The 13609-nt window shown below is 38.9% G+C and overlaps 1 protein-coding gene across 2 annotated transcripts in view; it reads right to left on the reverse strand.

The window, feature by feature from the left end:
- The window catches only part of ADCY1 (adenylate cyclase 1), a 154328-nt gene that overhangs the window by 44481 nt on the left and 96238 nt on the right, over positions 1-13609 (reverse strand). For both annotated transcript variants that reach the window (XR_008821554.1, XM_056336916.1), the window contains exons 7-8: positions 12671-12812; positions 422-577 (exon numbers count right to left, since the gene is read on the reverse strand). Coding sequence is in view for 1 of the 2 variants with exons in the window: in XM_056336916.1 (XP_056192891.1) it covers positions 422-577; positions 12671-12812 (298 nt within the window). In the remaining variant the exon portion in view is untranslated. The remainder of the gene's footprint in view (positions 1-421; positions 578-12670; positions 12813-13609) is intronic.

The following is a 13609-nucleotide window of genomic DNA, read 5'->3' on the forward strand; positions in this document are numbered from 1 at the left end:
GACTTTTGTATTTAGGATTTGTATTGGGGACTAAGATTTTTTTGGGCTAATCAGTAGCCTTTCATTTTTTAGGGAAACCATCCAGAGATACAGAATTATTCTGTTATTTTGCATGTGCTGCCATCAGCCTCAGATGTGATGGACTCATGATGCAAAAGAACAGCTCTTGGCAACTGCAGAAGAAGCCTCAGAAACCACATAGACCACTTGTGCTGGCTTGTTCAAGAGGAGCTCCAAATTTGAGGTCTGTTATAATTAAGTTTTGTCTTTACTGCGGGAAAGCTGTGGGCATTAGATGGCTCTAGCTCAGCAGGAACACCAGAAATCCTCTATCAACTGGTCAGGTCACCCCATATGTTCTCTGAGCAGGTCTGCTTCATGCGGCCTTGGAACTGATGCCCAGAGAGCCCACATGGATTACCTTATCGTCATCCTCACACGTCATGACGTTGGAGAAAGGGATCTCTGCTTTGAACATCTTACGGCAGTGCATGAGCTGCACAAGCAGGTAGCAGACTGTCTTGAACTTCATTCTTTTGGCAGGCTTAATGTCTGACAGAATCAGTCCAGGAAATATCTGTTGGTCAGAAAAATCATATTTGTAACAGTGTCATTACATTCCCATGCAGACAGACATACCTGCAGACATTTACACCATCTAGTGGTCAGAACAAAGCAATATTCTAATCAAGAAGCGTTGCATTTTGATAAGCATCATAAATTTGGAGATGAAGATTACTTCACCTTTTTTTAACCTGAGATATAAGGAATTGATCAGACAGTATTTAAACACATACTTAAGCTTTTGGGAACTGTCTTCTACATAGAAATGTAGACTATAAAAAAAGTGTATTAATGACAAACTCGTAAAAGAGGCAATATTTGTATTTCTTCAACCTTAAAATAAATACTGGGAAAATGCAGGAAAAAATAAGGAGAAAATTAGTATTTTATTAATTGATGTTAAAAAATATAATTTCAGTCTTTTTCTTATTTCCGTATTTTGTTACTTCAGCCACAGGTAAATTCATTAAAATCAGAAGAGGATAGCTTTTCCTTTGAATATACACTTATATACATGCCTAAAACAAGGCTGTGAGGCGCTGGGCTTATATCTTACATATTATTTCTTCAAAGCAAGAAGTGTTATACTATGGAGAAATATTCTCTAAGGCTCAGGTATAATCTGTTCCTTTCACCATGGAGCTTCTAGTTCAGCAAGGGCAAATACTGTCTTGGTTAACTCTTCAGCATGCATTTAACTCTTGCTGACTTTTGTAACCCCCCAGCACATGTTTCATGTTTTCACAGATCAGTACAAGAGTGATCCTTTAGTCTCCCCTCAGTATTTTTACCAATCTTATTCATGCTTCTGGCATGTAGGATGTGTAAAGCGGTGTTCATGGGAAATGTGGAAGGACTCCTTGATACCACAGTAGGGGAATTTAAGCTTGTAAAATTAATCTTTTCTGGAAGACTAAAATAAAGAAGCAAACAGTAAAAAGATGAGTAAATCACAGTCCAAAAAAATCTATTCAAATGCTCTAAATCCCATAACACTATGATTTACTAGAGCAGTTTACATCATTACTTCAGTGATCAAGGAATGGAGAAGGAAGTAAACTGGAAGCAGTTGTTTAATGCATCTTTTCATGGATACCTAAATTTAGAGGGACAGGGCAAATGACACTGCTTATATCCCAAATGGCTTCTCAGGTATTGGTTTGCTATGCTTTTTAATGTATACATTTGCATTTTTTTTATGCACTTGCATTTTCTGGAGCACCAAGGCTATATCCTATTGATCTACCAACACTGTTTAATCAGTTACACTGTGATTGAAATGATAAAATTACTTGTGTATAAATAGTTGCATATTTTTTATTAGCTGATGGTTCTGTTATAAACATGTAATATTTCAAGCGTGAAAAGGTGCCTGGGTATGTGTGTGGGCTTTATTGTGCACTGAAAGGCTGACTGAAGCCAGCCAGCATCACCAGCATAGCGCTGCATGGTCATCAGCTAGAATTTAAAATGACACTAGCATATCTAGTGTGTAATTGCTTGTATAAGTGGTAGCTTAACAAAAGTGTCCATGAAGAGATTCCCAACATGAACCCTTTCTTTTGAGTGCCTTCTGGCAGAAGGCTTGCTGCTGTATTGCAATAACCAAATAGATGATAACGTACAAGGATATTCACATATAATCATCCCTTAGGTTTTCCTAAGGACACTGAATAGATCCTTTTTAGGCTTATTATCTGCATATGGCAGATATGATCAGCTTTTGGGCTACCATTCCCAATAGCCAAACTATACTTTTTGGACAGGTTCTCTACTTGCAAATTTTCCTAATGTAGCCACAATTCCTCTAAAAGTACTATATATTTTACTCAGTCTCCCTATCAGCCTTTGGATGCAAGAAAAATTCGGAACTTTCTTGCAAGTCACTCCAGGTGGGTTTTTTTGTGGTTTTTTGTTTTTTTTTTTTTTTTTAAGAAACAGATAAAAGGAAATATGGCGTTTACAGGCGGATCTTGTCTCGAGATCTTTGCTCAAACCTTTCACTGGATGCTGCAGTAAGTAGGTCAACAACTGATTTCAGGTCTCCATTAAGATTGGTTGGAAAAGATGCTATTACATAAGTACAGAGAGATACGGAAGCTGCCTGACAGCCTTCGTTATGGAAATAGCATGGTAAAGGTACAAGAAAGGCAAAGAATAGGTAGAACATCTATCTTGAAAAACATTCAAGAAGGCATGACTGAGAGAGACAACCATAGGCATGACTATATCCTCCTAAAAGGATTTTAAGTCCTGTGAAAAGAGAAGAATTTAGACTTTTCTCAATGCAAACTTCTTATAACTGATGCATTTCTGAGAACAACCTTAAACTTGAAAACTGGGAATGGGTAAGAGTCTGGCTCAGGCAGGTGGCCCTGCTGCCAACATGACTTTTCCATAAACACAGATTTTCATCCAGTTTCCTGACTACATCTTCAAAGAAGTAGGTAGAACATTTTTAGCTCATACTACCAACCAGTCTTTACATTTCTAATGAAATATAATATATTCTCATGAATATATCGGCAGGTAATATATCAATAGTATACACACTTTGTATGTTGGAAATCCAGGGGAGTTTCCCAGCTGTCTTGGAATCAAATAGAAGTTTTGTAACTCAGGTCACTGAAAAAAATGGAGTAGTGTGTCTGCTGCTGGGCTCCTCCCATAAAAACAGTGACAAACCAGAGTGAGTGCAGCAAGTGCTCACCAAAACAATTAGGGTTCTAAAGCAGACGGCATACGAGAAGAACCTGAGGGAATTCAGTTCATTTAGCTGGGAGAAGGCTAAGGAGGGATCCAACTGCTGTCTTCAGCCACCTAAGTAGTAGTTAGAAGACAGAGCCAGACTCACCCCAAAAATGCTCGGAAAAAGCACAGAAGATAATGAACACAGGCTGGGCCAAGGGAAACTCCCGTTTGATACAAAGAGCAGAAGTTTTAACTGCGAGGATGATCATCCACTGGAGAAGGGTGCTTCCAGCGGCTGCTGAACCTCCTGCCAGGGAAACACTCAGCGCTTGCTCAGACGAGCTGCCCTGAGCAACCGGCAATTTCCAAAGTGCGTCTAACTGCAAAGCTGCCTCTGCTTTGGGCAGGGAGGTCAACCACATGGCCTCCAGTGCTCTTTCCAAATCCGTTACCGTGCGATGCCATGAAAACATGTCAAACACATAAAGCTACTGCTCTTCATGGCTGGTCAAGAACCAAACCACTCAAAAGACATTGCAATACACACAAGTCAGGCATGCTGGTGACTCGGATCATGTATAATTTTAAATATAGTTTATTCTAGTTTGATTCAGTTTGGCTTGGTTTGGATTGGATTTTTTTTATAATATAGTGGTTGCAGGACATTGAAATTCTTCACTAGGACTGAGGGTCTGTCATTCTACCATCATACATACACAATATCAAAAATACAAACAAAAGAATTCTATCCCACTTCTATCTCACAAGCCATGTCCCTTTTTTATTATTCCTTTTACAGCAGAAAACCACTTTTGACACAGTGAACTTCTGAGTGGAATATTGAAACAAACTCACCTTCTGCTGTAAGCCTCTGATAAAGGCAAGAAATGCAGTACAGCCTGTTAAAACAGACTGAAAAAAAACCCAGAACAAATAGAAACCCCAACCTCAATCTCTTTCACCCTGCCTTTTCTCTGAACTTGTTCCAGGCCAACATTACAAGAAAGCTGGACTGAAGCGTTCTCATTCCAGCTCATTTTGTCAACACATTTTACTTTGACACTTCTTTTTGACCCCTGGGATCATCTCTCATCCTGTTGACTGTTCATTTGCTTCATAATTTTAGGAAAGGTTGGTTGGTTGTGGCTGACAAATGAGGTTAAGAACTGGGATTTCCTACAGAGCGCTCTGAAAGCAGTGAGACTACAGCTCTGTGTGTCTTTAAGTATGCAGAAAACAAACAAGAGATGATTAAAATTCTGGGAAAATACCCGTGTTTGAATCTCATGTAACACTCTAGTAAGGGATTCACTGGTGCTTATCTGGGATTCTCAGAAACAGCAGCAGACTGTGGTTCCCCTGACTATATTCAACTGCAGTGCTTAAAACGGCACAGGGAAGGAGATACTAACGACATTCTAAACACATTTACAGACACCAAAAATGCTGTAGCACTATGTCTGCTTGTGCTTTCTATCTTCAGGCAGGCAGGATCATGCTTCTTCGTAGTGGCATTTGTTCTTACTATCTGAAAAGCCATTTTGTCCTGACATAGGTGAGATAATTTTTTTTTTATTCTTACAGTTAAAATAATCATACATTTGCTTTTCCACCCTTGTCTACTGCCTCGATGAAACATTTTCCTTATCACACCTCAGCTGTCTGTGAGGAAAGGACATTAGTGATTTTTGCTGGTAAATAATACAGCTTCTATAAGACAAATTCTTAACATTCAGAATGGTGCGGCCACTTTCTTGACACAGATGTAGGAAAAGTTTTTAGCAGCTGTGAAGACTGAAGCAATCTCTAGGAGGTCAATAGCAGAGAAAATTGTAGACCAGTGCACTACATTTCTCCCTTCTAAAGCTTCCACATTTCTTGAGAAAGAAAAAAGAGGATGTTAGAGCACATAACTAATTCCACCACCACTGACAGCATTTAGATCTCCAGTTAAGTTCCTGGGTGGAAGCTGTCAGCTATTGAGAGCAAAGACCACCCTGGACTCTCCCAGTCATGGTAGCTGCAGGTAGTCATCAATGGGAAGGCAGAAATCATCAGTGTGTGCCCAGTTACAGGCTCAGGTGCCTAACCTGGGGCGTTTCAAATCAGAGCAATTTTGTCAAATACAATTCTTGCTGTGTGCTAGCAAAGGAGAGAGTTTGAGTAGTTGGAAAAGTTTTCATATACCCTGAATTAAAGCTCTCTTCTGTTACTACTTAGGGTTTCAGAGCCAGAGCTGTAGCACTCCATAAGGGCTGGTGAACACACGGTCACGTAAATAAAAATATCCTCAGAACGAATTAGTCCAGAAAGCTGACAACTTACAATGACTGTGAAAACTTTCTTAAGACAAAGTGGACTGGATGCTTTTAGAAGAGTCAGATGCAAAAAAGTCCTAGGGAGCTGCTAGCCATATGGATGGATTTATTGGGCCATAAGTGCTCTGTGGAAAACACAAATTTTACACATTTGGAAAAAGGAGAACTTGAGAACAGTGTGGCATGTTCATGTAGACCTAACCAGAGTGGATTGAATCAAATTAACTTTGCAGAGAAGGAAAGTTCCTACAAATATAGGTGGCACTTCAATTTGAATGGAAATAATAAATTAAAAAGAATTAAATGCAGTAATTTTAGACCTATTGTTTCACTCTGTTTGCTTTTTTTCCTTCTGTAGCCTTTGTTTTGCTATTCTGTACACAATGATGCCAAGATGCCATCTTTTAATCAGGTCAGGCTGTTATCCAACAAACTGTTACCAAAAATCCTAGTAATACACAGGTTATATATATCAAATTGCTTCACTTTAAAAAGTTAGATGAAAGTATTATTAAGACATGATGGAAAGCATCTCAAGAGTGTATGTGAGCAGTTATAATTGGGAAACATGCTAGTTGCTAACAACAAATCACGGGTAAAAGTGATTCACCAATAAAGTCAAAAGGTGAGAACACGTAGTTACTGTGGATTTCATTTATACAAAGCAAAAAAGCCATCACCAACCTATGTTTTCTCTGTGCTATGTTGCATAAAGTTCATTCCACACTTGGAAAAAAAAATAATAAATGAAAGCCACAGGAAAGACATAAGCAAATAAAACTTGTTGGTTGGGGGTGGAAAGATATGGAGCCTAGCAATTTATTTTAACATAGAAGGCAGATCATCTGCTTTGTGAAACAAAGCTATGCTGATTAACAGTAAAGGAGGATGTTGTATTCCAAGTCAAAAAATACTGCCTTTTCAAGCAGCAGAGTGATAGAAAATTTGTTTATTTTTCCTATTACTCGATCGTGACAGGTCTGCAACACAGGAAGTTTACAATCCCTTTACGCTAGATGCAACAACAATGTAAGAAAGTGATGTGGCAGCCTTTGCCACTTTTCTTGTGCTATTGTCACGCAAGTTAGAACAAATCTCAGGTTGCTGAATTTCTGCCTATTTGATCAGGAGTCAAAGAAATTAAGTGATCAACCTTCTGAGCTGTTAAATCTGTCTGCAGTTCACAATAAATTATGCCACAGGTGTGTACGCAGATAATTGCTCTAGATATTTCTGACATTTGCATGAGTTTTTACATTTTAAATAGTATTTTCCAAAGGATGCTCCTGAGCTGTGTTTGCTTATTGAGAGGATTCTTGAACCATCAGGCTTTCAACTGACTTGTCCTGAAATCATGACTGACAATAGTGCTCTCCTCTTCCTCAGCTAATGCTTTAACTTCTCTTTTCAAACAGATTGCTGGTATTTTGGTTTGACTATAATTATTTTTTGGACAAAAATAAACGTGACATTTTAGCCACCTGCCCTGGAACGTTTAGGGCATGATTCAACACAGCGAACCAGGCAGGAGACCGAATGCTGTACCTCTAACTAGTGCCCGCTTCCTTCCCGCTGGGTAACTCAACAAGGATTCAGAAAAAAAAGTCACATCCTTTCACCTGGAATTTTCAAGATGGTCATAGCATTGCTCAGATAATAGAGCAGGGCTGTCTGAGCTACAGGAGGGATTTTCTGAGACTGCCTGGCATGGCTTTGTATGTAGATGGTGAGGTAGGAAAGAGAAATGTCAGTCATTTCAGAGAGGCAGCGAGTTTCCAAAGGGCGAACAGATGTGGTACTCACACTTCGGGACTTTTCATGAATATCCATCACTGTGTGCTATTCAAATAGGAGATGCAGATACCATGTGACTTACACTGCCACAAATAAAAGGTAACTAACACCTTTGGATACACAATTAGTTGGTGAATAACTCACTAGCACCTTGGTAGAAATTTTTAAGATGGTGCTTAGCAACGTATTGGAAACTAATTATTGATTTTGTTTGAGGTATGTTGTAAAATCCACGAGATGCTTATGAACACATAGCAGTTATTTATAAGTTGTATCTATAGTGTTTCCCTACAATTTTAATTATTTTTATGACCCCCTCCCCTGGACACAGCTCTATTGCTTCCTGTTAACAGTGTATGGCGTTACTTGTCTTTGCCTTATCTCTGGAGCTAGCAAAGTTACTCGGTGAAGCAAGTTCCTTTAAGTTGGCAATGAGTAACAGTAACATTCTGCAAATGCAAAAACTAACACATTCTGCAAATGCAAAAACTAACACATTCTGAGAAACCTTTCCCCTCACAAAAAACTTGCTCAGTTCTGACCACTGCTAGGTTATCTGTAAAAGTGCGTCAGTCATCTGTGCTGGGCTGCTTTCTCAGCTGCTGAAATTAAGGAGCCTTTTCAAAACTAGAGAGGTGCCATCAGAGTGTGAATTGCTGCAACAAATAAAAAGAAGTATTTTGTGGGTATATATATGCATATATATGTATATATACAGCCCAAGTGCACAAGCACCTGGTTATCACCGAGGCTGTGGCTGGACCTTAGGAGGTATTATAACGCAGGAGAGTCACATTTTCTAGAGCAACTGCAGCAGCAAAGTAGGCAGTCCAGCTAAGCTCACTACTCTCACGTGCTTCTGGGAGCTGGTTGTGATGGCTGTAAAACCGAGGCAAAGATACCTTGAGTAACGTCAGTGTCGACAACGAAAGAACAAAGAATTCTCATGAAAGCCAGATCTACTCTATTTAAAAATAATAATAATAAAAAGAAATAAAAAAATAAGCACACAGTTTGAAAGTCAGAACAGGATTAGTCAGGTAGATCGCTGAAGAATCATTAATGGAAAAAGGTATTTATCTGGGTCTAAGCAAAGTTATAAATTCTTGTAAGGGGCTGAGAGATTAACAGACCTGGCTTAGATAAACACACACACACACACACACACACCCCCCAACTGGGAAATAATATCCACATACAGATATATTCACAGTACTTCAGAAAGCTAGGACATTCTGAAACTTTAAGAATGTCCACGTGTCTAAAGTATGGATCTTGTGAATATTTAATATATTAGAGAGCTGTTTTTCTACCTGGATCAGACCTGTTTTAAAAGTCCAAGACATTCATGTATGTGGTTAGGCTTGTGGCTAGTTACATTGATCAAACTTTTCAAATCTTGTCTCAGTGCAATATTTTGGTTACATCAATGTAGATTTTAGTAACAACATAAAATATCATGAAGACATAATTAAACTTTACTTAAAAGACATGTGTTGGCAGAACTAGAAACTTTGTCAGGGCATTATAACATTTTGTATTACATTTAAAAAGCATATCTGTAGAAGTTTTTAACCATTATGGACACCAAAAAAACCCATGAATTAAAAAATTTTCTGTGTGCCTTTGGAAATTAGGTAAATTATTTAAGTCTGTTGAGAAGTTGAATGCTATCCAGTCAACCATGCATAATTATTGCTTAGTAATAATAATAATAGATTAATATAATCTCTACAAAAATAAAAACTGTAACAAAAGAAAAGTATTCCCTCAGTGGTGACTTAGAAATGCTCTCACATATATTAGCTTATACATCAAACTAGCAATCAGCTCAGATCACAAGACTGCAGTTGTTAGCTGATTCAATAAAAGATGAAGAAAATTTGGAATAGTTTATAATTTGTTCACATTTAAAATATAACTGGTACATGAATGAGTTGTCTTATACTGTTATTCTCATTCTTGGTTTGGGTGGTATTTGTGAAGAAAGATCCTTCTGCCAGACCAAATATGGAAGAATGTGGGGTGTCTTCTAAATAAATAAATAAAAATTTTAAAAACTTAAGTGGGCCTGATTACCTTTCAAATTCAACAGATTCTTGGCCATCTGTTGCTCATAACATTGATTTTCATTCCTCTTGGCATCATACCTGCTAAAGTCAGTTCATATTAATGTCAGAGATGATGCGTAAAGGATAAAAAAATGTGTCTGCGTTTCAGCTACTGAGGCTCTGGAGGAAGGAATACGATATTAAACCAGCAGATACCTGAGTTCACCTAAAGAAACTCCATCTTTAGTATGTGCATTTAGTAAAGCACTAAGAAAGCGCTTCATGTGTAGCCTTCTATTCCCATGTCCCTGAACAGTTAATGACTGAATCGGGGTAGGAGGGGGCAGCAGGTGTTTATTTTTGAAGGTAAATATGCTATTTATTGTGTAGCTCGGGGCTCCGCTGATCAGTATGCAAGTATTCGAAGACTGGGGACAGCTTTGATGTGCTGTGACAAACAGCGAGGTGACATGCCGATTGATCTGCGAGCCCAGTGGAGAAGCCAGTCCATACCAGCAAAATCCACAGTGTTTCTTTCTGCCAGCTTGGCTGACAGGCTGTTGATGCATGCTGGAGAGCTAATATTGTTAGCCAAGCTGTACCGGCAGCATCTGCCACTTCCACAAAGCCATCGGTGGCACCCATGGGTAAGATGGCATTTGGTTTATGCAGCTGATGACAAACGGATCAGCTGTTTCTCAGCAATCTTGCAAAAACAAAGAAACCTGTGCTCACAAAGTAGTGAGCTCTCATCCTCATGCATTATCATGCATTGGCCTGTAATACGTGAGCATTGAGCTTCTGCTCCTCAATCGCTGACTTATACAGCAGAGTTGCCACAACACAGTTTCTGTAGGTAATAACCTATTTATCCCCTTTTCTCTCTACTTGTCCCTGGGCATCAACCTATCAACAATTTCCTGAAATTCAGCTATTTCTCTTCTCGACAAGAAGTGAAACCTGGTACATAATAACATGGGAAATGAAATGATACATAATACTGTAGGACTGAAAACAGCAGAAAAGCAAGACAAACAAATCTAGCAGCAGTAAGCAACATACCTACCTTAATTAAACTCTTCCTTACATTTTCTTCTTTATTGGAATTGATCAGCTTAGGAACTAATTCTGGTTTAAAAAAAAACACCAGAAAAAATCTCTCACTGACTGCCAAAACACAATCTAGCCCAGTGGTTTTCCACCTGTTTCCTTTCATACTAGCTAAAACTGAATTTAATCGTATATACCAGCAGAAGAACAAAACGTGCGATTGTATGATTTTCTCAGCAGATAGGAACGCTCCATCCCTCTAGTAACAAGATGCTTTAGAGAAAGCACATAAAAAGACACCCTTACAGCAGCCTTTCTGGGACAAAATAACAGGAGTTTTGGCTCCCAGAATCAAATTCCCCTGGTGAATGTACTCCCAACATTTTCATAAAAGACTCCCTGGGTCATCAAATTCAGACCAAGAAAAGGAGTGTGGGCATGGAATTCTAGATGATCTGGTTTTCCTCAGTTACATTTTTGCCAAACACCTGTTGTCTAACAACCTCAAACAATGAACTCTGACATCACTTCAAAACCTAGCCTGTATTGCTTTCATACTTACTTTCAGAAATGGATATTGTAAATTTCCCTCTAAAGGTCAAATCCCTGAATGAAACTTGTTTGGGCAGAGTCTCAGAAGGTAAGGGTGCAAAAGTCTGTATCCCCAGTTGTCTGGCTGAGATAAAGAGCAATAAAGTTCCTCTTGGCTTGCAAACATGGTGTAGCAGATAACTTCTAAGATAAGCCTCATTTGATGTGAAAAAGAATGGAACCAACTGAATGTATTTAAATGATGCTTATGGACTTTCAGAACTCCTACTGAGGTCACAAAACATTTTGTAGCTGAACAAAAGGCTAAACTCAGTAACTGGTTGAGGAATAAATAAAGGCATGACTATACATGAACCTGATGGAAAATCGCTATCATTACCTTCACTGCATGCTGAGACTCCATCACACTGCTGGGCCTCTGTTCTCCTCACCCTAAAAATCTGGTTAGAATGAGGAGTCACACTCACACCCATCAGGGGTGGCTTAATCCTGAGCAACAGCTAAGATATGAAGTTCCTGCTCAGATGAGTTAAACCTTTGCTTACCTTACTCTTTCCACAGTTTCCATTTTCTGTTCTCCACCAAAAAGAAGAGCAGAAAATGTTATTGTCCCTCAACAGTACTGTTGACTTACTTCTCTTTCTCCAGTATGTCTCCAGGGGTCTGACAAAAGGAAGACGCTGAAAGGAGAGGGGAGCTAAGAAAACGCGGAGAGAAGGTTGGCTAAGATAAGAAAGGGATGACCAAAATCCTTGTGAGTCTGAGGTGACAGAGCAAGCAGGAAAGCATTGAATTTGTCATGAGCAGCTCAGCGTAGCAGGAGAATAAAATGCATATTTTGGACAGAGAATATATTATTTGTTGCAATCACCTTGAAAAATTTACTCAGCTTCAGCATAAATACCTGATCTGTGGTATAGCAGTATATACATTCAAAAGCAGGATGGTTGACTGCAGCCTCTTCCTCTGACCTGGGTAAATGGGCTCATGCTGCACAGCTTGGCAATGTGGCAGCTTTTCCGGGCTTCCAGGGGCTGTTAGTGCCAGCACCACTGAATTAATTTCACTTACTTGCCTGCTGAGGGCATGACGTGTCTGTAAATACTGCTTTTTCTGTGTCTGCTCACTGGGGAATACTCCAGGCCCAGTACAGAAGCCACCAGTACCACAAGTGTTTGTAGAAAGGGTTAGGAGAGGATGAGTAAAATGGCATGGGAACATGGGAATAAGAGAGTAAAGAAAACTAGAAGGAAACTAGCCAAGCTGTGAGCATTAATATTTTGAAACACTCTTTTGAAGGGAGGAGGAAGGGAAGAGTGAACTAACTTTTTGGATTAGCATATCATAGAATTTCTGATAGAATGATTACAGAACCTGAATAAAACAACAGTTTCCTTTTTGGAGGGGTAAAGGGAAATTTTTTTTTCTTTTTAAACTTTAAAAGTAAATTGATCATCTCCATGCAACATTCAAGGTTAGCTTTTTTAGCATTCCTGCCTCAATCAAAACCAAAAGATCTCATTTCAAGAGTGTTTGAAGAGCTTTTAGGAATATGAAATACCAGTATTGCCTCTCCTTTCAGAATAGTACAGAACAGTTGGTAAACTATGAAAACATACCACAGAACAAGCTAGAATTTATGGAACTCACCTTCCTACGATGGGATGGCACAATAAAATACGTTTCAATATTATGCTTCTTCAGGAAACTATTCCTTTCGTGACCATATCCTGGTTCTACCTCATAGTCCCCATTTAGGCACTCTAAGGTGGTCTTTGTTATGTGAACTTTCCTGGAGAGAAAAATCCGACATTGCTGTTAAAAGCAAAGATACATTATGAGTGAGTTGCTACTGAAATAAACTCCTGTGCCGAAGATCATAAAGAGGTCTGATTTCATGCGAAGTCCCATTTTTGATGTAAAAAATGTGTTTTCTTCTGTTTTTTTAGCCAAATAGAACACAGAAACATTTCTATTACATGCACATAAATTTTCTAAATGAGCAAAGTAAACAGAAAGGCAACTGTTGACTGTCCAAATGATTGAAGACTTGTTGATTTGTAGAAAGTGAAAGTCTGCATATCATCTTCCAGGTTGTGTATCTTTCTTAAGTGTTTACCTCGCTGCCTGCTTGCAGAAACATTCTGCTCTTTGAAACTTGTGGCTTCGCACGCCGAACATAAAGTTTCTCTTGTGCATAATGGAGAAACTTCTTTCTCTGCTCCCTTTCAGGTCTCTGACTTGGTTAACTTACTCTGTTTTATAGGCAGCTTTCTAATTCACTTTGCTTTGGCAGCACAGCCATCTTTGACACTATTAGTAAGTTTTCTTACCCCAAAAACTGTCTTCACGTTTTCTCCAAAAAGACTCCTTAGATTTGAAATATCTTCACAGAAGAGATCTGAAAAGCTGTTACGCTTTCCTCTATTAAACATTTGTTTATATTTTTTTTTTGCTGGAAAGCCTTAAGGTAAGGCACATACCAAACACAGTGCCAAAACCTGCCTAAGGCAGACATACACAGCAAACAGAAATTCACTCAACCAGAAAAATTCAGAGTTTCCATTGTGCCCCTGTTCAGCAAACCAC

This window comes from Falco biarmicus, chromosome 4 (assembly GCF_023638135.1).
Source record: "Falco biarmicus isolate bFalBia1 chromosome 4, bFalBia1.pri, whole genome shotgun sequence".
NCBI classification, from domain to species: Eukaryota; Metazoa; Chordata; class Aves; order Falconiformes; family Falconidae; genus Falco; species Falco biarmicus.